The following is a 27,987-nucleotide window of genomic DNA, read 5'->3' as shown; positions in this document are numbered from 1 at the left end:
TTACATAATTATTTACTAATTCTTGATAAGACATAAAATAATGCTATGATGTGATTACATAATTATTTACTAATTCTTGATAAGACATAAAATAATGCTATGATGTGATTACATAATTATTTACTAATTCTTGATAAGACATAAAATAATGCTATGATGTGATTACATAATTATTTACTAATTCTTGATAAGACATAAAATAATGCTATGATGTGATTACATAATTATTTACTAATTCTTGATAAGACATAAAATAATGCTATGATGTGATTACATAATTATTTACTAATTCTTGATAAGACATAAAATAATGCTATGATGTGATTACATAATTATTTACTAATTCTTGATAAGACATAAAATAATGCTATGATGTGATTGCATAATTATTTACTAATTCTTGATAAGACATAAAATAATGCTATGACGTGATTACATAATTATTTACTAATTCTTGATAAGACATAAAATAATGCTATGACGTGATTACATAATTATTTACTAATTCTTGATAAGACATAAAATAATGCTATGATGTGATTACATAATTATTTACTAATTCTTGATAAGACATAAAATAATGCTATGATGTGATTACATAATTATTTACTAATTCTTGATAAGACATAAAATAATGCTATGATGTGATTACATAATTATTTACTAATTCTTGATAAGACATAAAATAATGCTATGATGTGATTACATAATTATTTACTAATTCTTGATAAGACATAAAATAATGCTATGATGTGATTACATAATTATTTACTAATTCTTGATAAGACATAAAATAATGCTATGATGTGATTACATAATTATTTACTAATTCTTGATAAGACATAAAATAATGCTATGATGTGATTACATAATTATTTACTAATTCTTGATAAGACATAAAATAATGCTATGATGTGATTACATAATTATTTACTAATTCTTGATAAGACATAAAATAATGCTATGATGTGATTACATAATTATTTACTAATTCTTGATAAGACATAAAATAATGCTATGATGTGATTACATAATTATTTACTAATTCTTGATAAGACATAAAATAATGCTATGATGTGATTACATAATTATTTACTAATTCTTGATAAGACATAAAATAATGCTATGATGTGATTACATAATTATTTACTAATTCTTGATAAGACATAAAATAATGCTATGATGTGATTGCATAATTATTTACTAATTCTTGATAAGACATAAAATAATGCTATGATGTGATTGCATAATTATTTACTAATTCTTGATAAGACATAAAATAATGCTATGATGTGATTACATAATTATTTACTAATTCTTGATAAGACATAAAATAATGCTATGATGTGATTACATAATTATTTACTAATTCTTGATAAGACATAAAATAATGCTATGATGTGATTGCATAATTATTTACTTTATAAATTGAAAAAAAGTCTACATGTTCTCCGTTAGATATCGTTCCTGAAAATGTTAAGTGTATTGAAAAATAGCCATTTCTTTAAGTATCTGATTTGATGACGAAAGTTACAAATAAAAATTAGATATATACATTGTTTTTAATATTGCTATTATTAAAATCTACTTGCATTGCTTATTTGATGCAGCAACATTCAGTTAATTCATTGGTATTTTTAGTATCTATTTTTATTGGTCCAATAGTAATCTTAATACAAGGGTGAATGAAAAGTGTTGCAATGGGTAACTTATTTGCTTTTGCTGACGTCATAAAACTAACGAACCATGCTAGACTGTGAGATGCTAAACTCAGCTGATGCTCTCCAATTGCGTGGTTTACTTCTATGGCATGGAATACACCCTCAGACAGCATTAAGTTTACATGAGCATGCTTCATCATTGAAGTTCTTTCAACACTAGCAAAATCTTTTGAATCATCTGGTCACTGTACACTGATCAACTGCGCATTAATCTTTCACACAAGAAATTTGGTTGAATTTTCCAAAAGAATTACGGTCTAATTCAAACTCGTAAAGCATAATTTCTCAAATTTTAGACTCTTTCACATTCTTCCGTGCATCTTTTCCATCAATTACTACGATGCTAACAACCACAGTAGGTAACTTCCACGGTTCAAACTGGTCTGTTCACGATATATGCTACACAATCATGCAAGGATTTCCAAACCTTTGAATCAATCTGTCCAGTCTATCCAGAACTTTGAATAATAATTCTTTTATAACAAAAATATCTTAACAATCTGTAATATTAATTATTTTATTAAGAAAGTTGTAGTTTTCTTCTACAGATAAATCACTATTCAACAGTTTACTGATATATTCACTGTATGTGTTAATCTCCTTGCCAGGAAGTTAGACACAAGGTCAGGTGTGGTTTTGAGGAGTCAGTGTATTATATAAGTGCACTCTGCCCCCCCCCCCAAAAAAAAATGGCTGGGTGGATCAAGTTGGCATTTTTCAGTAGGTGTACCTCAGGCGATTAGCAATAAACTAATCTCTTCTCAAAGAAGAGATGAAGCCTGGGAAGGTGAACTTTTTAGGAATGACCAGAACATCCTAAATTGTTGTATTCAATAATGTTTTACACAATTTTATACTATGCTTCTTTTTTGTTTTTTCTAGTAATAAAGATTTGGATCATATTTTATAGACAACAAAAGAAATTGTAATTGTTGAATATGTTTATTGACCAACACAACCATTGAACATAGAAACCTCAGGTCACTAGAAAACAACGTTGTTAGATTTGACTGTCATTTTATATAACGATATGATTTTGTGAATATTTAGTAACCTTTCATTTAAAAACTGCTCAACAGATCTGCATGCTTCCACTGCACAAATTCAGAAGTTGACAGTTGAAGCAATGTAAAATAAAAGATAATTTAAGAAGTTCATTTTGAAAAAGAATACAAAACCTTCAGTTACTTTTTATTTTTGATTTTCTTAATCTAATTATCACCTTCTTTTCATTAAATACTGCATTAAAATTATGGATATCTCTAATTGTTTCTATCGCAACATTCCCAGAAGTCTGTAATTCTTTGTGACATTTATTACATAAATTTTGGTAGTGAATTATTAAAAAAATGATTATATATATATATATATATATATATATATATATATATATATATATATATATATATATATATATATAGCTACTTGTGATGTTTTTATGTTAATAATTGCATTATGTATCTAATCACTATTATCACATGTCTCATCCAATTCTAAATTTAAACTTCTGTAATAATTTTTATTAATTCCGGAGGTTACTTATATATATTAATGTGTGTGTATATATGTTTATATGTATGTACGTACATATATATATATATGTTTATATGTATGTACAGACATATATATATGTTTATATGTATGTACAGACATATATATATGTTTATATGTATGTACATACATATATATGTTTATATGTATGTACATACATATATATGTTTATATGTATGTACGTACATATATATAGGTTTATATGTATGTATGTACATATATATATGTCTATAGATATGTACGTACATATACATAATGTGTTTGTGTATATGTATCTACGTACATGTATGTACATATATATATGCATGCATATATGTACGTACATATATATATGTATGAATATATTTACGTACATATATATATATGTATGCATATATGTACGTACATATATATATGTATTTGTACGTACATATATATATGTATGCATGTGTATTTGTATGTAAGTACATATATATATGTATGCATATATGTATGTATGTGTATTTGTATGTACGTACATATATATATGTATGCATATATGTATGTATGTGTATTTGTATGTACGTACATACATATGTATGCATATATGTATGTATGTGTATTTGTATGTACATACATATATATGCATGCATATATGTATATATGTAGTATATATAATATGTATGCGTATATGTACGTAGTATATATAATATGTATGTGTATATGTATGTATATGTATGCATATATGTAGGTATTTAGGTATGTATAATATGCATGCTTCTATGTATGTATGTACATGTGTGTATATATATATGTACATATATATGTATTAGTGTGTGTATATATGTATTAGTACGTGTGTGTGTATATATATATATGTATTAGTATGTATGTGTGTATATATATGTATTAGTATGTATGTGTGTATATATATGTATTAGTATGTATGTGTGTATATATATGTATTAGTATGTATGTGTGTATATATATGTATTAGTATGTATGTGTGTATATATATGTATTAGTATGTATGTGTGTATATATATGTATTAGTATGTGTGTGTATATATATGTATTAGTATGTATGTGTGTATATATATGTATTAGTATGTATGTGTGTATATATATGTATTAGTATGTATGTGTGTATATATATGTATTAGTATGTATGTGTGTATATATATATGTATTTGTATGTATGTGTGTGTGTATATATATATATGTATTTGTATGTATGTGTGTGTATATATATATGTATTAGTATGTATGTGTGTGTATATATGTATTAGTATGTATGTGTATATATATGCATTAGTATGTATGTGTATATATATATGTATTTGTATGTATGTGCGTGTATATATGTATTTGTATGTATGTGCGTGTATATATGTATTTGTATGTATGTGTGTATATATGTATTTGAATGTATGTGTGTGTATATATGTATTTGTGTGTGTGTGTTTGTATATGTATTAGTATGTATGTGTGTGTATATATGTATAAATATGTATGTGTGTGTATATATGTATAAATATGTATGTGTGTGTATATATGTATAAATATGTATGTGTGTGTATATATGTATAAATATGTATGTGTGTGTATATATGTATAAGTATGTGTGTATATATATGTATTAGTATGTATGTGTGTGTATATATGTATTAGTATGTATGTGTGTGTGTATATATGTATTAGTATGTATGTGTGTGTATATATGTATTAGTATGTATGTGTGTGTATATATGTATTAGTATGTATGTGTGTATATATGTATTAGTATGTATGTGTGTATATATGTATTAGTATGTATGTGTGTGTATATATGTATTAGTATGTATGTGTGTATATATGTATTAGTATGTATGTGTGTGTATATATGTATTAGTATGTATGTGTGTGTGTATATATGTATTAGTATGTATGTGTGTGTGTATATATGTATTAGTATGTATGTGTGTGTATATATATATATATGTATTAGTGTGTGTGTATATATATATGTATTAGTATGTATGTTTGTGTGTGTATATATATATATATATGTATTAGTATGTTTGTGTGTATATATATGTATTAGTATGTTTGTGTGTATATATATGTATTAGTATGTGTGTGTGTATATATATGTATTAGTATGTGTGTGTGTGTATATATATGTATTAGTATGTGTGTGTATATGTATTAGTATATGTGTGTATGTATATTTATTAGTGTGTGTGTGTATATATATGTATTAGTATATGTGTGTATGTATATTTATTAGTATGTGTGTGTGTATATATATGTATTAGTATATGTGTGTATGTATATTTATTAGTATATGTGTGTATGTATATTTATTAGTATATGTGTGTATGTATATTTATTAGTATCTGTGTGTATGTATGTATATTTATTAGTATCTTTGTGTATGTATGTATATTTATTAGTATCTGTGTGTATGTATGTATATTTATTAGTATCTGTGTGTATGTATATATATATTTATTAGTATGTGTGTATGTATATATATTTATTAGTATCTGTGTGTGTATATATACGTATTAGTATGGATGATTGCATATATATACGTATTAGTATGGATGTGTGCGTATATATGTATTAGTATGTACGTGCATGTCTATGTATGTATTAGTATGTACCTGTGTATATCTGTATGTACGTATGTATATATGTATATATACAGATAATTTTCATCCTCTATGAAACAATTTGTAATGAATTAATTACACTTGAGGTTATAATTAAAAACATTTGTCTGAACTAAAGTATTGAGCACTTTTTATGCCTGTTTTTTTTTTTACCGCATATACTTATTAATATATATATATATGTTCTTTGTAGTGCATTGAATTTAGGTCTGTCTTTTTATACTTTGTGGTTATATAAATTGTTCCACATAATGTCCGCCTTTTACTTCCTTTCCCTATACAACTGCATTTTCTCCCATTAGACATACAGACATATCATTCCTACAAGCCTCTGTGGAGGAAAGCATGTGCTGGTCAAATAGATGATCACTTAGGTGCATACGAAGGTAAGTGGACATGCAAACGTATTATTCTGTGTCATCCTCTTTATATACTGACTACTTTTCACTTCTTGTACTCTTTCTAATATTTTTTTCTACCAAGGAAAGATACAAGTTTAAATAAATGCGATAGGAATTCCTTTATCTCTTTCACACTTGATAGAAGATATATTTCACTTGTGCTCGTATAATCATTCAGGACTTGCACAGTTCTGACACTTAAGTGAAAAATGACTTATCAATTGGATACACACTATTCTTTTTATTATAAGTCCCCAGGCTATTTTACCATGCAGCATCAAACATTCAGATTATTAAACACATCGTTTTTTCTTTTTTGTTTCAAACAGATTTTTCCATTTTTGAAGTAGGATTCAGTCTTCTATGTACTTTAAATTAAAAGCCCACCACCCTCGGCACTTCAAGTTGAAAAGTAAAGTTAGTTGACCATTTCTGCTTTTTTACTAATGGGTTACTAGTTATCAAGACCCGGGGTTACTCAAGGATAATCCTTGAAGAAACCAGGTGACTTAGGAGTGCCACCACATCAGGATTGGAAACAACAGTGGAAGAGACGGAAGATGACTTTAGAGAAATTGATTATCCAAAAAGACAACTCAACAAAGATTTATTTACAGTAAACTTGAAGACGACCATTTTTATAGCTGGTTGGTTATCAATTATGTTTTTTGTTCCACAGATAGGATGTTCTAGGGAGGAAACTTTGTTTACAAAGTTCTATTTTGGTCTTTGATACAGAGAGAGAAAGGGAAGTCTTTGTTTGTAGCTAGGCAGGTTCTTGCTGTAAATTTTTTACCGGCGGAATGGAGAAGGGAGGTTGAAGCTCAGTTAAGTACTACAATGAACATGTCGATGTAGGAAAGAGAGGCTAATACCGTTTCTTGTGGGAAAATGACAGCAAGGAACCGAATAGATAATCTGCCATTAGACTGTGAAGTTTATTTTGTAACCTGTCAAGGCAGGACAGAGTGCTGTAAGTGGAACCATCCTCGGATATAACCATATCCATTCCATATATATATATATATATAGATATAACCATATCCATTCCATATATATATATATATATATATATATATATAGATATAGTACTTCTGATGTAGTACTTCTGTTCTACATCTTAGAATGGATATGGCTCTTATATAATATATATATAGAATGGATATGGCTCTTATATAATATATATATATAGAGGATTGCATCAGAAATGAGGTACTTTCAGGAGTTATAGACTGATCCAACCATTTTTCCAGCGACATTAGCAACAGATTTGATGTTAGTCTTCCATTTCAGGTCTGGAGTAAAAATCAGTTTAAGAAACTTATCAAGAAACAGTACTTGAGGAGAAACCTATGCATTTCAACTGGGGAGAAATGAAGATCTGAGCATTTGATAGTAAAAAGTGACACAGTTGGTTTGGGAATCATTAAAACTAAGAAACTTTTTTTCCTCTCATTGCATCACGTTGTCCAAATTAGGAGCGAGATAGAGAGTTAGAAAGATTTTGGTCATGGTGCTCTTCCAGGTGTTACCGAAGATAGTTGGTTATCTGCATAGATGTCGACTGATCTGAGGATATAACTAGAAGATCATTTATGAAGATCAGAAAGAGGATAGGGTCTGTAATGGATCCTTGAGGTATGTTGACATTGATATTATGAAGCTATGGACTCTGCCTGTCAACAAACCACTTTGAGAGACTCATCATAAAGAAAAGATTTGATGTCTGTGAGGACATTTCCAGATATTCCCTAGCTAACAAGTTTGTGAAGCAAACATTTATGCAAAACCATATCAAAGACTATTTTTATCACCTAAGAAATGCAAAACCATATCAAAGACTTTTTTATCACTCAAGAAATGAATTTACTGATTCTATGGGATATTAATCAGCATGTCAGCTAAACTTACATAGAATACTGAATCCGTCTGCTAAAAATTGAACAGTTTTTTGATTGTTATTTGTTATAATCTGAAAACTGTTCAAAGAATTAAAATAATTAAAAAAAAAAAACGTCAGTAAAAAAAAATTATTGGGATGGTGGGGGCGTCATATATGTTCACCAATTTTTTGGATGTACATACTCTCCTTTTTCTCTTTATCTCTCTCCCTCTCACACACACACACACACACAAACACATTCTCTCTCTCTCATTTATAGAAATTTCATAACACTTTTTTATTTGAATGTTTATTGGTTGTTTCACTATGATTAATTCACAGTACACAATTATTCTTTACCTTGATAGTTTTGAATAAATACTGGATAATTCCATTGTTTAATTCAACACTTCTCTAATTCATTGTAAGCTGATTGTAGATAACATTTCTCTATAAAGAAAAGAATGCATGATTTGTTTTCTTGACTCTGATGTTTATAGATGAATCCAATTTGCCAAACCACCCACTAGAAATTTTATTTAGTTTTGCACATATGCTTACTTTCTAATGTGAAACAAAACTGAGAAAGAAAATTCTAATAACAATATAATTTTTTTTGGCTATAATAATATGAATTTTTATGTTGATTTTTTTTATTATTATTGAAAAGTGAAGATCATCGTATATTTTTTCTACTATTTCTCTTTATTCTTTTTTTGTTTCTTTGTGGATGTTGAATAAGTTTTGTCTGTGTTTATATTGAAACTTATTTGATATAATTTCTTTGAAAAATATTGACTCAAAAAGTGATACACCTACTTGTAGAAACTGTATGAAAGTCGTATTTTATTTATTTTGTAATCTTTTTTGTATTCCGGCTACTTAATAGCATTTGTATAATTTGTCCTTTCACCCCATTTGTTCTGATTGCAATTTGTCATGCTTTTAATAGTGGATGAGTGCTTATTCAAAAACGCCATTAGAAATGTGCTTGATTTGTTTAAAAAAAAAATCCGTAATAATAAAATTCCCAAATATCTGTATGATTATCTTTTGTCTTTTTATTTCCTTTCTGCTTTCTATTGTTTGCAATTTTCAAACTCTTCTACCCTATTGTTTGGATAAAAAAAACTTTGTGGAAAATGTTGGTGCATTTTCTTTTCATAAATAAGGATACATTTTAAAAAGTATTAATGAGCAAAGTGTATGATGCTTTGTTTTGTAACAGTCAATCACTAAGTTTTTACGTTTCTTCTCATGACCATATCTTGTTTGTAGAATGATGATTTATTAAAGCATTAGGTCTGAGGTTTTTTATTCTGTTCTTGTAGACCAATCATATCTCATGAGCGGAACCAAATGTAAGTGTTTGAAATAAATCCTTCTAATTTCATACTTAATATTCAAGAATGATTTGAGCCGTTGTCTTGTGCAAACTGTTTTAGGTACGAGGATCATTTCAGCCTGTTACTGGAATGAACTTTTGCTTGTCATCAAAAATGCAAAAAAGAAAATGTTTATCTTATAAGCACAAAAGTCCTTTTCATTTAAAGAAGATGTACATAGTGTTAGAATCCTTCAGTAATTTTTCTATTATATAGTTTGTTTTTTAGAAAATATGTTTCTTGCATTGTTTTCTAATATTTTCTTATTACTATATTATTTTGCTTATAAGATAAATGTCACCCACTTTAATAACCGACTCTTCAATTAGCTACAAAGCATTAAGAAATATTGAATTGGGTGTTCCCACTTTCCGGGGTGGTAACTTTTTGTTATAATGTATCTATTCTGATGCATGCTGTATTGACTTGATAATTTTGTGTTTTTGTTGTTTTATTGTGAAAGTCTGTCCGAACCCTCCTTTTTTTTGTAGATAGCTAATTCATTTTGGAGTTGTGTTTATGTAGCCTAAGTTATTGCCTGTCTGTTTTGTCTGAAAAATTTTTAGTAATCCTTCAATGTTGTATGACTATTAGATTATTATTATTATTATTATTATTATTAGCAACCTTATTTGACTTTCACTTGAAATGATTGTGTTAACCTTATTTTTAATATAGCGTTTTATAAACAATTTCTAATGCCTTTTCTTGTTTTACTGCCCCAAGGAGTTACTGCTTATCAAGGCCAGAAAAAAAAACACTAAAAAATAAGAGTTAATGAGAAAAACAGTCGAATGATGAAGAATATTATGAGAGGATGAATGAAATGAACAAAATGTAATTACTTATAAGGAAGGTTTCATGATAGGGGCCAATGAGATGTATAGATTGTCAGTTGAATGATGAAGAATATTAGGAAAGGATTGAAATTTATGAATGGAATGAACAAAACTTATGAAGACAGTTTGGCAATTTTTATTTTATATCAAGTATTACTTTTAAAAGAAAGATCAATATGAAAGAAAAGTAATTTTTTTCTAAATCTTTCCTTAATAAAAGCATAAAGAAACAAAAAAGTATATTTTAATACAACTGAGTTCTAAAAATCGAAGACTTAATGATTAGGCATTTCTAAAAGATAAAAATGAAGAAATTATTTACCTGTTAAGACACATATGAAAGAGCAACTTAGCAATATTTCTACTTTTGAATGAAAAGTGTTCACAATGTAATTCTCCAAATCTAGCTTAACTGATATAACAGAACACTATTTTATATTTTTATTGCCAATTGTAAATTGCATGCTTTGAACACTACTTCTTACTATCACTTCATCAATGACCCAAACCCTCCCTTTTCATTGGCTATTACACTAAGATGTAGGGGAGAGCGTCACACATTTCTCTTTGTTACATTTACACTTCTGTGCCTTGTGTTGAATGCTTAGCAAGAATGTATCCAGTACCATTTTTTTAGTATTTGGTATGACTTGCCTGAGGATTGAAACCTGGTTTCCTGACCCATTACTGAACATTTATAATATTATGCCGAACTGGCCATTCTTGAATAATATTATTTGCCTTGTTTTTATTCTAACTACAATTGCTCTTGTTATTTAATTTTCAACTGCATTTTGATCAATTTGCTTTATAGCAATCTTAAGGTGGATCCACGTGAAGTACACACCAACTGAAATGTAGTTAGCAAATGGTGCAGACATTACTTTGGATAGAAACAATAAATGTTGCTTAATCAAAATAAGCGGTTTTTTGTTTTTTTTTAGAAATATACCTGTGCTGATTAGAGGGATGTATAAAAACTTTAATCAAATTATCGTTTTTTAAGAAGTGAAAAAGAAGCAACTTCATTTTTCTTTGTTACATTTGTATTGCTAACATGAAACATACTATTCATGCGTGTATGAAACATGCTGTATATTGCCTTTCTTAGTTATGAGAATTCCTTCTTTCCCTTTTAAATTTTAGGTGATTCTGTTTTGTTTTTTTAATAGATTATTTTTACTTTTATCTCCCACCATATTTGGAAGAATATATATTTCAAAGAGAACAAAACGTTTAATCGTTCATCTCTATGAATACAGGATTTCTGAGAGAGAGAGAGAGAGAGAGAGAGAGAGAGAGAGAGAGAGAGAGAGAGAGAGAGCAAGCAATTACAGGAAGAAGATACTGGTGTGTGTGTCAGTAATGGAACAAATGTAAATGGTTTTTAAAATATTTTATCATTCTCGTATAAATATGGAATAAATTATGTCGACACAACTGCAATCTTTCAGATGAGATTTTTCACTGAATCTGAATTTTCTACAAAATTGATGCGTTAAAGAGAACTAGAAAGGAAAAATAATAAAACGATTTTTTTTCTTTAAATGGGATTGTGTGTTTTCTGTACTTATGTGGTGTAACGATCATGCTATCATCGGAATCGTCCGGGCAGTTTACATAAAATGCTGAAAGGTAGCAAACAAAAGTTTCATGATTTTTTGCGCAAACGCTGGCCAATTATTTTTTCAATGAACAATATATTATTTTGATGATAGCACTGTCCCTATATTGTATGAATTTCCTTTTCCTCTTTGCATATTCTTTTACTAAGATTTAAGAAAAGTAATAAGCCATGTTTGTTTCTATGTAAATTGTCTTTCTCTTTTTAAATACAATTATGTTTGAATAAACTTTATTGCTGTGTTGCCCTCCCTCTAAAACACAGTCATACAATTGAGCCAATATTGTCAATTTATTTTCTATTCTTTACCCTCATTTATTGCAATGTACGAAACTATTACAACAATAAAAATGTTTTTACCTCATTTTAAACTATTATTTTTACCTTCTTTATTTAATATTTTATATTGATTTTTTTATCTCTCTCTCTCTTTGTTTATCTTTTGTTTGATTCGCTCATGTTTTATTGCATTTTTTATTCCAAAATTCTGAAATTTGAAGAATATTTATTGAAATGAAAACTATATACCTAACCTCTAAAACAATTTTATTAAATAGGTAACATAGGTATATAATTAAGAATGTGTGAAAGTTTATAATTAATGAGCTTAAGTGTTTACTAAAAAAATTGTTACAGGAATAAATCTTTTTTTTTAATCACAAAAACAAATATGTTATGGCTTAAATCAATATAAATCATATACCACACTCATAATTTCAGCCCAAATTTTTCTATAAGCTCCACCTCATTTTCAGTTTTGTTGAAGGGCATGACCATTGATTTGATTGGTCATTCCATTTGATTATGAGTGGACAGCCACAAAGTTCCATCTTCAACAAGTCTTTTTTTTTATACTGCAAAATTCACATATTACACTGCATCTTCTTTGTCTCTCTCTCTTTTGTTGAATTGCCATTTCTTTTGTCATGTAGTAAGGACAGGACTTGCCATTTATTTTAGTCTAGCAGTAATAATAAAACTAATAATTAGTAAAAAGTATGATAGGAATTGAAAAAAAATAAATATAATTTTAATTGAAAGCATCTTGTAGCAATTTAATATATTTTTCGTCATATCTGCATGTTATGGAAAACTCATTAGACACTATTATTTAAATTATGTAATGTACAAGTTGGTTTAAATTTAATAAACAACTTCCAAGTTGTTTTTTTACCTGAAGAAATATACTAACATAGAAACATTTTACATTATAGTAGGTGTAAATTATTATGATGATGATGAGGATTGATGGATGGTTAGGTGTGTCCTCATATGATTTTCCATCAGCTAAATAAGTTGGAATGTAGTCTATCACTGTTGTTTGCTTGTTGATGGATTGAAGGTGATTTGTCAGTAACATCACTCTCCCTTGCATTTCTCTCTCTCTCCTAAGTATGCAATAACAGCCAGCTGTTGGCTAGTCATTAACTTAACTGTAATAAACACAATGTCATAACCTTCCCCTCGTATTATATAGATCACCTCATTTACCCCCCCCCCCCCAAGAAAAAAACAGGCAGTTGGGTTGCCTCTGTTCTCTATGAACTCCTCCAAACAGCTGTAGGCCATTACACATAATTAAATTAGGAAATGCCATCTTTGGAGAACCTTGCTTCTGACACCATCAACCATGACCACAGTGACTTGTTAGTTGAAACTGTGCATTCAGTGTGTTGTGTCACAATAATGAAAACTATACATGAAAAGAAATTTCAGGAATTATTTTACCCAAATAGACTCAAATATTATATAACGTAAATATATTTAATAACATCTATGTTTGCAATGTTTTCTTAACAATAAACATTTAAAGATTTTACATCAGTCAGATATTGATTGCTAGAAACACTGTGCTAAAAATTGTTTCTTAAAAAAGTTTTACGGTTTAGTGTGCTTCCAAATCATCCAAATGCCCTAAATAAGCATAACGTCTTTCTAAGTTTTCATAAGGAGTTTGTATTAACATTGTTTTTATTTCGACTACTTCCCTCAATATTGCTGTTTATTTTTTTGACTACGTTTCAGTAATTCTGTCGTTCGGCTTTCTTCAGGTACTTTTTTTTTCCTTATTTAATGTTGTTGATTATTTTTTTATTCAATATACTGATATTTTCTACCTACTTAAATACTATAAACGATTGTGTATGAACAATTAACCTGGAGATGGTCGAAAGACAAATCAGTCAAAATGTAATAAAAATAGCAAATGAACACAGTTGTTCAAATAAAACCAATACAAATACATATCACATCTACGTGTGTTTCTTTGATAAAGAATCGTTACAATTTATATATTACATGTTTCAAATTGTTATCCTTATTTTGGTTACCATATTCGTATTTTGTCAGCTAATACTGTCCAATTTTCTTTAGGGGTCATTTGTCAAAAGCAACCTTTTAAATCTATTATTCATTGCATGGGAGTAAACTGCTGAATTTTATCCAACTTGAAAGACAATTCAAATGATGGATGATTTTTCTTAGCATGGAAAACAGAAAGAGAAATAGTCAACTCCTTACATTGAATAATGGTTGAGTTAAAAAAAAAAAGGATGACTTCAACAAATGGTCCCTGAAGAAGGCTGAAGAGTACAATAATCGAAACGTTGTGAATATAGCAGTTAGAAATATCTAAATAGTGTAAACATGACATTTATTTTTTAATACGAAAATATATTTAGTATGTATGTGTGGTTAATTAATTTTTTTTAAACATTTCAAGACCACATTTGGTGAATAAATGTTTTGTTTGCTCAATTTGGAATGACAAATGTGTTGAATTAACTGTATTTCTTTTCCTTAAACATTGAACACATAATTAACAAATGATAAACATTAGTTTTTCTTGGTAATCTCATGATGTAAACTTATAAATGTACTTTGTTTTTTGTTAGTTTTTGTCTCATTATTTAAGAAGCCTAAGAAAATATTCTTTGACAATTGATAACTTTGAAATGAGCAATCAGAATGAGATTTCATTAATAACTGTTAATCAAAATTCATTTGTTGCCCAACTGCAGCACCAACAATTTCATTATATTCTTCATGCAAATAAATAGAAATTAGTTATTTTTGCCGACAAATAAAAATGACCTATCAGTTTTTCACTAGTACATTGTTAATTTCTTTGCATAAATTCAACTTATATTTTAACTCTTATTTACATTTGTTATTTATCTTGATAGTGCAAACAGTTGTTTTCTTTACTTTTCTATTTTGAAATTTTGCCAGTAGTGAAGAATTTGTGTTCAAAAAGATTGACACTTTTGTCCATTAACTTCGTACAGTAATGATAAAAATGTTAATGTTTTTACTTATAAATAATAAAAAGAAGACAAATATTTTGAGTAGCATAGAGTAATAATAGACCAATCATAAATCGATAATAGCTCTCTTTAAAGTAAACTGATCTGTACTGGGTTGGTGCTCCTAACTATAACTGATTTCCTGATTGGGAGGAGTCAGCAGCCTCCTGGAGGCCTCCTTAGTTCTAGTTATGTATTTTAACTCAAGATGTTGAAAATAATTATATGAAACAAGCATTGTGTAACAACATGTAAAAAAATACATTTTTGCACATGTGATAATCTGGTTTAAACTTAAATTCAGTTTTAAAATTTTATTTTTAAAAATTGCTATTATGTTAAATGTAAGAATTTGCATTCCTTGTAGAATATAGAATGGATCAAATAAATGTAAAGAATTTTATGAATATTGCATAATTCTCTGATTTTTTGTGATTTAAAAAAAAATTCACACATCAGACGGCATTGATCTCTTAAAAACTATTTTAACCAGCTAAAGACCCATGAAAAAACAGTCTGTAAAAAAATCCAATCATTTGACGCCTCTACCGCCGTTCTGCAACTATTAGTTTCAGAGGAGATAGTTTGAAAATATGGAGACAGACAGACATATAGCCTTTTATATATTAGATTTTGTTTGCAATACTTTTTGAACTAATTCAATTATTTATATAGAAGAGCATATTTACATTAATACTAGTTGGGAATAATTTTTCCTTCACAAATGTACTGCCTCAAATGTTTAAACAAATAAATGAAATATATATATATATATATATATATATATACACACACTGACATATACATAAGTATGCATATATGTACATGTGTATTTATATATGTATGTTAATGTATTATATATATATATATATATATAATTACAGACTGTAGTGTTTCGTACCTATGTAATCATTGGTGTAGGGGCGAGAATTCCTGCCAGTCATGAGATTCGAACTCAGCCACAAAGTAATTGTTTTGCTTTATTTGCTAAGCCACTACCTCAAGGACACCAAACAACTGCCATGGGAATGAAGGGAATTAAAAACTATTAGGTTGGTGCAAAAATAATGTCGTTTTTTGATGTTTAACGTCAAAAGATCATAACTTTTTTCATAATAAACTTTATTAATCGAAATAGGAACCATTAGAATCAACACATTTTTGCCAATGAGAAACCAGTTTATTTATCCCATGAGCATAGAAATCCAGAGTTCTGGAATCATTGAAGGCCAATTCAGCATCATCTCGGCTTTTGAAGTATTTTTCACACAGGAAGTCGTCAAGATGCTTGAAAAGGTGATAATTGGTGGGCAAGAGTTCCCATGAATATGGCGGATAAGGCAGTCTTGTAGCTCAATTTTTTCAGCTTCAGCAGGGTCAGTTGAGCAACATGCAGGTGAGTATTGTGGTGGAAGAGAATTAGTTCCTTCATATTGACCAATCTTGGGCTCACACATTGGAGATTCTGGTGCATTTCATCAATTTCTCCGCTGTAATCATTTTGCCTGGATTCAAGAAACTGATGGATGAGATCGGCTGCAGACCATCAGTCACCATAAGCTTTTTTTGGTGCAATTTCAGCTTCGGGAAGTGTTGTGGAGCTTCTCAGACATCCAACCACTATGCTGAACGTTGCCAGTTGCCATAGAGAATCCATTTCTCATCACACATTACAATCCGCTTGAGAAATGGGTCATTTTTGTGGCACAGAAGGAGCATAGAAGACACCTCAAAATGATGATTTTTTTTTTACTATCATTCAATTCATGTGGCATCCATTTACCCAACTTTTTTGACTTCCCTATTTGCTTTAAATTGTGAACGACTGTTGAGTGGTTGACCTCAAGTTCAACAGCAACTTCTTGTGTGGTTTTGCAAGGATTGGCTTCAATTGAAGCTTTCAAATGTTCATTATCAACCGCAGTCAGCTGACTGTGACCGTCTACATCTTCGAAGCTCTCGTCACCATTGCGAAATTTCTTGAACCACCATTGTACCACATGTTCGTTCATGGTTCGTGGGCCAAATGCATCATTGATATCACAAACTGTCTTGCCAGCTTTTCAGCCTAGTTTGAATTGGAACAAGAAAATCGTGTGGATTTGAATTTTGTCCATGCTGTCGAAAAGCCTGCAAAAAAATGAATGAAGAGATTGAGAACAGAAATAAATAACACAATTTGATAGTGAAAAACGCACTTCAAAATGATATATAACATGGCGATATATATATCAGTGAATTAATTCAGAAATCGTATATAAAAGAAACAAATGTGAGAAAACGATATTGTTTTTGGACCAACCTAATATCAGTTTAAATATAGGTATATTTTGTCCATCTCATTGCATCAATAGAAAACGGGTTTTTATTTTAATGAATGTCTTCTACTTCATCAGCTGATACTGATTGAAAATGAGTCTCTCATCACAATATAAAAGATATTTAAAGCCTCATTCCATTCATTTTTACTGTTTCAAGTTATTGTTTAATATATGATTGTTTCAGATGTTTGTAAGTCTGTATCCTGATTTTAATATTTCGAAATAGGAAAATGCTATTATGGAGAACTTTTTAGAAAGTTATATTCCATCCATTATCTTACAAATTCTTTACTTTTCCTTTTTACATTTTTATTTCCTTTTTAGTAGGTGAGATCATTTTATTAACTGAGACATTTGCAGATTATTAACCAATTTTTCGATCATATTAACATTTCAAGTGGAATTATTTATTTTTTGGCTTTTATTCTATTGATATTTTAACATGCATATAAAAAATAATCTTATAAAAGTTTTACCACATTCTCTATGGAATTCTCTATTTAACAGAAAAATCGCTTTTGTCTTTTCAGATAATCTTAATCAGGATAATATGAATCGGGTTCAAGATTTGCGTCCGAATACTCAGAGCAACGGAGGCTATCGTACTGCCCATGTTGGCTCAACTACTCCAGCCACCAATTCCCCTTTGGTGGTGCCTCAACCTGTTAAACCAACAAAAGCTGCTAAAACTTACCAGTGCAAGATGTGTGACCAGGTAAGCTTATATATATGTATATATATATATATATCTTATATTTTATACATACTTCCACCATTGGCATCAAGAACAACTGGAACCGAATCAAGAAAAGAGAAAACCTGTTTTATGCATGATATGAACAAATCTAAATAAAAACGAAATTTTTCATACGAGAAAGTTAATCCTGACTTTCTTACAAATCTTTCAATGCATTTTCAAATCAGTTATCTACAAAATAAAGTTTTTCTTTTTCTAATGAAATCTATTGTAGGTGACGGAATGAGAAATAAATATACTAGGTTGAATATGCTAGGTTTTTAATTAAATAAATTAAAGTCAGTTACTTTTCTTTTTTTTAAATCTTTTAATATTGATTTTATAATTTTCTTATACGCCTAAGTTAACTCAAATTTTAAGCTCTAGAAAGATCAATTGATATTAGAATAGATTTGATTATTTTAAGCGCCAAAAGATACCTGAATTTTATTTAACTTTTTATTGATTTTCCGCTCTTGCCGTATTAAAGACTACCCCCCCCCGCCTTTACTAATAACTCTTTAATATACTCATACTGTACCTGTATCTCTGTACAATTGTAACGTCATTGTAAAAATAGCTGGACAGAACTTTTTTAACTACTATTTCTTTTTATTTATGACTTCTATTCACTCCGTTTTAAGATAGTAACATATCAATTATAGAGACTGGTTGGTATTTAAGATTGAATAGGACCATTTCAGTCAGCAGTTCAAATTAGTTTGTGATAGTTGATTTAAGAAAGAAATATATATTCAACAAATCTTGTTTTTCAGATCTAGTTGTATATTTGCTATTGGAATAGCATGTCATCACTAGTGTAGTTAAGTCTTTGCTAGAAAGTTTTCATTTTTTTTTTTTTTTTTTTTATCTTGGGTTGCATGCTTTTGTGGCTGTCAGGGAAACACTTTTCATCATCTATCCATCAAGCATTTACTGTTCCCCACCACCATTGGTTCCCATCTGTAAGTCATCCATCACCCTATGGCAGGCAGAACTAATCATTAGAATGTCATTTCCTTCAAAAGGCAGGCAGGCAAAAACAAGATGGTTGCAAGAGCATGTCTACAATAAAAAAGGTGTGGTGTTTCCCTAGTGACAAGGTTTATTGTTTAAATAAGATTGGTAGCTCTAAAAACAGTTCAGCTATAATTTTTTAATTAAATAATATATTTTTGGAACAAATTACCTAACCAAGTTAAAAGTTGTGCATGTGTAGAACATTTTAATAATAAACTGGATAACTCTAGAAACAACGGTAAAAAAATGAAATAACGTGGTTGTTTTTTAATGGGGTTCATCTAGTGAAATAGTTATAAAAATTTGAACTATATTTTCCTATTATATCATTTGTTAGAACATATAAGTAATTGTTCATGTATATATATATATATATATATATATACCACCTCTGTTTGGCAGCTGACAAGGACTGCATATTGTAGGTGTGTGTGTGTGTATATATATATATATATATATTCTTTTGAAATGAAAATAAGATATACGAAGAGACATAATGAATAGGATAAAACAATGTTTTTCTATCATAATACAATATTCAATAAAATACTTTTAGAATTATTATTTTTCAGAACGGATTGATTTCTTTTATTAATCAATTCTGAAACAATTGATGTATACTAAAAATTACATGTTCAGTAATTACTTTCTCTATTCAACATTTAAAACTAGCAAACAAAAAAATGTTTTTCTTTTCTGAATGTCACTTCACAATCAAATAACTTTCATATCATTTTTTTGCAATTTGGTGTCAAATTATAACTTTAATAAAATTATAAATACTTCTAGGTTATAAATTGAAAGAGATGCTTTTACTATTTGAATAAAATTGTTTTTATTTTTGTGTTTTTTGGAGACTGTTATGGGATCATACATGAGAAAATTTCAATTGAGTAATATCGTGGCATGATTCATAGTTAAAGATGTTAAAATAACATGCTAGTAAACATTGTGATGTTTAGATCCATTTCAAGAATGTCATTTAGTTTAGCGGCCAATTTCAAATTAAATATTCATTATCCATTTGATATTGAAAATACCAGTCACAAGTGTTGGCCATTTTTGTGAAATACTACCTTCTAACCTATTTAGTGTTCTATTAGAACATGTGAATGTAACTGAATAAATTCCCATAGATTTATTTATCAAATTGTTGTAAGAGTTACCTTTCCATAAATCTCTTACTAAATACAGATCATCAGCTTGCAAAGACCATCTAAGTCACATGATTAAGATCTTTTGGTATTCTACGCGAGTTCAGAACAAATTTGATACATTTTGAAAAGGAAAGGAAAAAAGTCATATTGTATCCTCAAAATTCAAGGTGTATCTCTTTAAGAATTTTTTGCCGAATACAGTTCACTTAAGTTACCATGAGCCACCATCACATGAGACCTGAACCTGACGGTTGCTGCGCATAGTGTCCTTTGAGAGATGTCTGAACACCAGTTTGATCTTGTAATCAGTTCATCCTTGGTGTTACAGATAATACAATATACATCTTTTTCAACTGCACACTATGCGTAATAGTCAATCAGTTTGTAATTACATAAGATAGGAGGCCAGGTGTTGAGACCTTCAAGTTGTGGAAATTTTCAAGACTGCAACTTTTGAGTTTTCCTGTTGATGTGATATGGAGTGGAATCCTGCTGCCACATCAGTGCTTGATAACAGTGACAGCAATTTTATAGTCATCTGAATTGAGTCTGAGTTCCTTTTCCAGGGTGTTTGCTGGAAACACATCCAAAGGCGATCACAGTTTGTCACAGAAAATTTATCTTCATGATGCATGGGACTTTTTGGTTAGCCACTTGTTTGTTTGGCATATAATTTAACTGGTCCTAAGAAGAATCAGAGCATCTCTACCTCAACTGGCTGTTTGGCCTTGTTAAAGAGTTTCTCTTGAAACATAACTGAGATTTCCAAAATTTCTTAATCTGGCATTAATCATCATGATGCAGGTCACTCTCTTTTAATATTACTATCTCTTTCCAGCCCTCCATCTCCAGCTTTCAAACCTACCAAAAGTACACATAAAGAAATCTATGGGTTGCACTTTACTGTCATTAAATGCTTCAGAAATGAAAGAATATGAAAAAATCACCAAATTTGTCCCAAATATCCTGTATGCCTTATTTTTTGTGTATAAAGATGTTTTCCTGTATAATCCTTGTGTTAATCCAAGAATTGAAATAGTAATAACATTTATGGACACCCACCTACTCTGCACAATGTTGTATCTTCTGTTTTAGCATTTAAGGCACTAAATACTTCTGTTAAGGTCTTCAAATGAAGTTCACACTATGAATCATTATCAAGACAATTATCGAATTATTTATGCTTTAACTTTGGTAAATATGAACCATCTACTATTATGATGGTCGAATGTTTCCTGTTTTAATTATTGTAGTTCTAAAGTTCTAATTTGGAAAATATTGTAAGTTTTTTTTTCAAGAATCCTTATAACCTAGTTTATAATAACTTATCTTTATTTCCAGATTTTGTTAATTATTTTTTGTAGATTTTAACAAAAGATTTCCTGTTTAACAGCAACTGAAACATACACCTTTCAATGAGAATGTGAATGATTCTAACAGCAATAAACAACTCCTGTAGACTGTTTAAATGATTATAACATTAAAAAAAGACACTTCTAATAATTTATATTTTGATTTTTAAAAATTAACTCTAGTGAATTATTAAAACAGATATAATTGCCTTAACAATATTTTATCATTTCCAATCAATGTGAAATCTTTTGTTCAGCCTCTAATATTAATTTTACAACTTTCATTATCAACTTCAACATTCTTTTATGAATGTTTAATATTTGTTCAAACACTGAGAAACCTTTTCAACGTATAATCATTGGACATTTCAAAAATTATTTTACAGATTAAAAGCTGATAAGATACATTACAAATGTAAACTATTTAATAAATAGAATATATTGATAATCTTTTGAGAAATAAGATTATGGATAAATAAAACCAATAATTCCCTCCCAGCTTTATAGCAAGATAAATCAGGCAAAATATTTGGTGCCAAGTGTCTGCACCAACTGATAGTTTCTTTTATCATTAAAAGATTTTTTGCTGCTAAATATAAACTGGCAATGTTTTGAATGTATTAAATAAATTGCCTGATATTTGTATATAATCGTAATTGATGATAGACGGAGATATATAAAAACAGTGCTTATTATTGCATTCTTATTATATTCTGTGTTAGATATTTATTGTTTATTGTAGATTAATTTTTCACTATTTTGCAGTTATCTTCATCCAATTGATGTTCGAAGTAAAAATTCTCCCACTTAAAGGGTTCATTGCTTATCAAATTTATTCAAAAACAATTTGCAGCTTAAAGATAGTATTCCAAAGAATAAGAATAAAACCACTAACACAAATTTTAGCTTAAAGATAGTATTCCAAAGAATAAGAATAAAACCACTAACACAAATTTTAGCTTAAAAATAGTATTCCAAAAAATAAGAATAAAACCACTAACACAAATTTTAGCTTAAAAATAGTATTCCAAAGAATAAGAACAAAACCACTAACACAAATTTTAGCTTAAAAATAGTATTCCAAAGAATAAGAATAAAACCACTAACACAAATTTTAGCTTAAAAATAGTATTCCAAAGAATAAGAATAAAACCACTAACACAAATTTTAGCTTAAAAATAGTATTCCAAAGAATAAGAACAAAACCACTAACACAAAGTTTAGCTTAAAAATAGTATTCCAAAGAATAAGAATAAAACCACTAACACAAATTTTAGCTTAAAAATAGTATTCCAAAGAATAAGAATAAAACCACTAACACAAATTTTAGAATGGTTATTTATTCACCTTTTAATTAATAATATTTGAAACTATTAAAACAATAATAAAAAAAAAAGAGTTAGAATTAAGTGTCATATCACATGAATCAGGTGATTCTATTGTTGGTATTTGTTTCCACAATATTTTTTTAGTCAGAATTCTTTCTAGAAAGGCATTGGATACTTACATAATGGACCACATGAAGGTTGCCAACATCCCAAGCGAAAGTGATTTTGTGAAACAAACTGGATTCAAAGTTGGAACACCCAGATTGTTAATCAGTGTCGTTAAACACTAAACCACCATCACCTCCGAGCAATTAAGAGTGTAGACATATTAGAGGATACACTTTCTGCCACTTCATCATCCTACTCTCACATCTTAGTGTATGTGCTAATTAGATGGACATCTTTTCTATTTACACTAAAAACGATTTTTCCATAAAAAATTACATTTAAATACTGAAAAAATTTTAACAATTTAAAATTAAAAAAAAATAAATATTAAATAACCATAATTATAAGAAACACCTTTTTAATGTGTTTATTTTTGTTCATAATGGAAATAATACATCATTTCACCAACTCCATTAATATCTGTTAAATTTTGTCATTTGAAAGCAGACAACACTTTATTCAACATAAGCAAATAATAAAGATACTGGTTCTTCATTTGTATTCTAATTTTATTGATATTTAATTCAAAACAGAAATAGATAATAAATATGGCAGTTTCGTTTTATTGATTTCCTTTGAAATTTATCCACCAAATTATTTATAATATGTAATTAAAATAATTCAAAATCGATAATATTCAGGAATTATAAAAATCAATTTTCAAAATCCATACATTTGTTGTAACCCTTATTCTTGAGTGACGTATGTACCTTGATAAGTGGTAACTTGTTACTACATAAAAAGAAAAAGATGTCTGCATTGTTCATTCTGTGAATCATGATTTGTTATAAATTGAATAGAGTATTTAAATAAAGCAGATTGGTGAACAATGTAAATAATATAAGAAGCAATTTAATGATTAAATGTTTAAAAATATATTATCTGAAATAACTATGAAGAAAAGAGAATTATGACTTATGTAGTGAGAGGGAGTATCTATCACAGGGGCACTTCATATATTTAAGGAAAACATGTAAACAAATTAATCATTATATTACTTAAATAGCTGTACATATTTTATTTAATTTTAAGTGTGTTATCTTCTGGTAGATTTGAGTTTGTTTTTAATTCTTTCTTTTATTACAGGTTTGCATGTGTTGATATTTTGAAAAAGAAAAAAATACGTAACAAATAAGTTGGCTTTGCTTTTAGTTGTGAATGGATTCTTGATTTTTCTTTGACAAGTCTAAAAGCAATCTATAAATACTATTTAATAAAACTGAAATGTAATACTTTAATAGAACTTTTATTCTGTATTTAAAAAGACCATTGTATGTCTGCTGCTTGTTATTTCTTATGAATTTTTAATTTAGAAATTCAGTTTTCGTTAATTTATCTTTAAATTCTATTATAAAATTAGAGTAATTTATTGGTTTTTAATTTAAAAAAAAAAAAGAAATGAAATAAAAAAAAATGATAAATTTTATGCATGATATTAAATAATAATTGTGTATAGCTTTAATGTCTTTGGGCTTCTTTTGCTCTTAAGAATCTATGTACTATTATTTCTAGTTTTGATTTTAGTGATAATGCACTTGTGTGCATTGTATGTGTCATTTGTTGTTTGTGTATTGAGCCACTTGTTTCAGCTGGTCTTTTCTTTAGAACTTACAATATTTACCTTTTATTGTGTCAACATCTTTCTCTCGTTGATATTCTTTTTCTATATGGAAATTTATTTGGCTTCACTCTGAAGCCAACTATGTATCATTGCTATCTTGTTTTCAGCTTCAAGTAGTCAAAAGTGGCTGCAAAAAATAGTTATAAAAAATGTTAAAAATAAATAAAAATACAGAGAAACATGCAAGCACTGTTCTGTTGAATAAGTCTTCTCAATAAAAACAAGCAAAGGAAAAAAGTCATCGCAACATTGGATACTCATAAACATATAGGCACATGTTTCTGTCCCTATTAGCTTCATCGTCAGCATCATCATTTCTGACCTCCAGACAGCATTTTAGCATTGCGGCTTTAAAGTGTGGTCTTTAAAAGTTGTTTTCCGTTGAGAAAGTGTGAGGGTAGCTGAGGGCTAGAAAACTGTGGGAATGCCTTGCCACATTTTGGGTACAACTATTTGTATGGAATCATTGGAGAATAAAGCAGCAGCGGTCGACAGAATTTGAATGCTGGTCCAGGAAGGGGCAATTTGTACTATACAAATTAGTGTTTCCTGCTCCACAGGTGTACAATACAATGATCAGGAAATGTTCACGTCACTCCACATTATAAAAAACAAAAGCCCCGATCAGTAATGCCAAACTTGTTTTCAGTTTTCAATGTCCACTGCAAGGACACCTGTCTTTTATTTCACATATCCCCTTCTCTCTCTCGCTTTCCCCTCTTCTTTTTCCTCTTCCTCTCTTTCCTTCTATTTTTTTAACTCTCCCTCTTTTTTTTCTCTCTTCCTTTTGTATACCACTAAAATTGTCTCTAATGGGTAAATTTTATTTTATTTTTTTTTTTTTTATCTCACATAGGTATTTACAACCAAGTCGGACATGCTGATCCATTGCCAACAAATCCACAAGCAGGATCCGAAGCCGTACAAGTGTCCCACATGTTTGAAGTGCTTTGCCAACTCATCATATTTGTCTCAGCATGCGCGTATCCACTCGGGCATCAAGCCATACCGCTGTGAGATCTGTGAGCGTAAGTTCACACAGCTGTCGCACCTGCAGCAACATATCCGAACCCATACTGGGGAGAAACCATATAAATGCTTACACCCGGGATGTGGCAAGGCATTCTCACAGCTCTCCAACCTGCAGTCCCACTCACGCTCTCACATGACCGACAAGCCATACCGCTGCAACTCCTGCTACAAGTGCTATGCTGACGAGGCCAGTCTGAGGGAGCATATTCCCAAACACTCGGACACAAAACACTTAAAAACGCATATATGTCGTATATGTGGAAAATCCTATACTCAAGAGACTTATTTAACCAGACACATGGCCAAACATTCGCAGGATAACTCGAATAAAGTTTCTCCTCGTCCCATTATCAAACAAGAACCAGACCATTCCAGTGACGAGTACGGAAGATCAGATCGCCAGCCAGATAACACAACTGGTTCTTGTGGGAAAGTTTCCTCAGCATTCATGCCAATCCCACACCAGTTTGGTAGCCCTGTCCCAAGTAGCACGACGGCTTCCTCATATCCATACGGCTCAAGTTTAGGGGCCAATAGTCTAACTTCCCCATTGCCCCACATTTCATCAATGACTTCACCACGATACTTTCCTTACGATCCTTTGGGATTTAGAAAGTCTGACCCTCCAGAAAGGAATTTGAATGTGGGTATGTCATCAAGAGACAGTATGCTTGCAAACAGTCTGCTCAGTCTACAACATATAAAGAACTATGCATCACAACAGATGCCATCATTCACGCCAACCTGTTCTGGTGGAGGTTCCAGATTAACATGATTCAAAAGGGTTCTAGAAATGTGTGCAATTTTGTAAGGACAGCCAAGGCCTTGATTATTAAAGGAGGAAATATCAACACTGAACAATTTCATCAATTTTGAAAATTGAAAATGATAAACACAAACAAATACTATTTGATGATGGGTTTTTCATTGTAAAAAGAAACAGACATTTATAACCAAATTAATTTTTAGGAAGTGAGAAATTTTAAAATCATTTTATATGGGAAGTTTGAAAAAGTTTATCTAAGACTCTAAATTAAAACTTTTTGCTGGCCAAATATCATTTGTGTACCTATTATTATTATTATTATCATTATTATTATTATTATTATTATTACTGTTCTGAGCATGAATTTCTTATAGGATTCTCAATATTACAGTGGATAAAAATGGAGCCGGTCTTTCATAAAAAAAATTATTGAAAATGGAAAAAATAAATTGTAAAAACTCAAACAGAATAAAAGGAAAACATTTTTTTTTTAATCGCAGCAGCACATGTCTAATAAGGAGAAACGATCAAGTTACTACATTCGCAGTGTTCGATATTTATTCGTCTGTGATGACTGTCTTTTTAGTCTGCTGTTTTGTTACAGGTTATTTTAATTTTTTTTTTTTTTTTTTTTTTTTTACGACACACCCGCCTAATTTACATATCACTTATAATAAACTGAGTGTGTTATCGAAAGATACTGTTTTCTTAACCAGTAGTTCACATCCACACAGGTGCTTGTGTTTTACACTTGTGATTTGTCTAAATACAAATAAACTTTGACAGAACAAATAAGTTTTCCTACCTTTAGCCGAACCAGGCTTTTAAAAGACTTTCAAACTGAGATTCTTTTTACTTATTAATAACTGTCTCTATAACATAGTAAATTATAAACAGATTTATTTAAATTAAATTATTTTTTATTTGGTTGACAAAACCAGAGACATGTTTCTTTCTTGAAGAATCCAAGTTTTTAGATCAGAATCCAAGTTTTTAGATCAGAATCCAAAAGAAATTTGTTTTTCAGTTACGAAATAAGTACTTTTTAAATTCTACTCATTTTTATTTGCTATAGTATTACAATAGTTGGCAAGAGACACTTCAGTTATGTATTAGTAGATCATTTCATTTTATACATTTAATTTTCATGAATTCTAAAGTCA

At 29.2% G+C, this 27,987-nt stretch overlaps 1 protein-coding gene across 9 annotated transcripts in view; it reads left to right on the top strand.

Moving 5' to 3' along the window:
* The window catches only part of LOC145246633 (uncharacterized), a 205,418-nt gene extending 178,300 nt beyond the window's left edge, over positions 1-27,118 (top strand). For 5 of the 9 annotated variants that reach the window (XM_080108314.1, XM_080108313.1, XM_080108315.1 and 2 more), the window contains 4 exons: positions 6,190-6,273; positions 9,502-9,531; positions 18,175-18,359; positions 25,883-27,118. In XM_080108314.1, coding sequence (XP_079964440.1) covers positions 6,190-6,273; positions 9,502-9,531; positions 18,175-18,359; positions 25,883-26,833 — 1,250 coding nt within the window. In that variant the 3' untranslated portion in view covers positions 26,834-27,118. The remainder of the gene's footprint in view (positions 1-6,189; positions 6,274-9,501; positions 9,532-18,174; positions 18,360-25,882) is intronic. The other 4 variants (XM_080108316.1, XM_080108320.1, XM_080108319.1 and 1 more) reach the window with 2 other exon arrangements.
* Positions 27,119-27,987: the final 869 nt, after the last annotated feature.

This window comes from Euprymna scolopes, chromosome 24 (genome assembly GCF_053919585.1).
Source record: "Euprymna scolopes isolate OS-2025 chromosome 24, ASM5391958v1, whole genome shotgun sequence".
Lineage (NCBI taxonomy): Eukaryota > Metazoa > Mollusca > Cephalopoda > Sepiida > Sepiolidae > Euprymna > Euprymna scolopes.
Note: the sequence above shows the minus strand (reverse complement) of the source record. Positions and strands in the feature narration are given on the sequence as shown.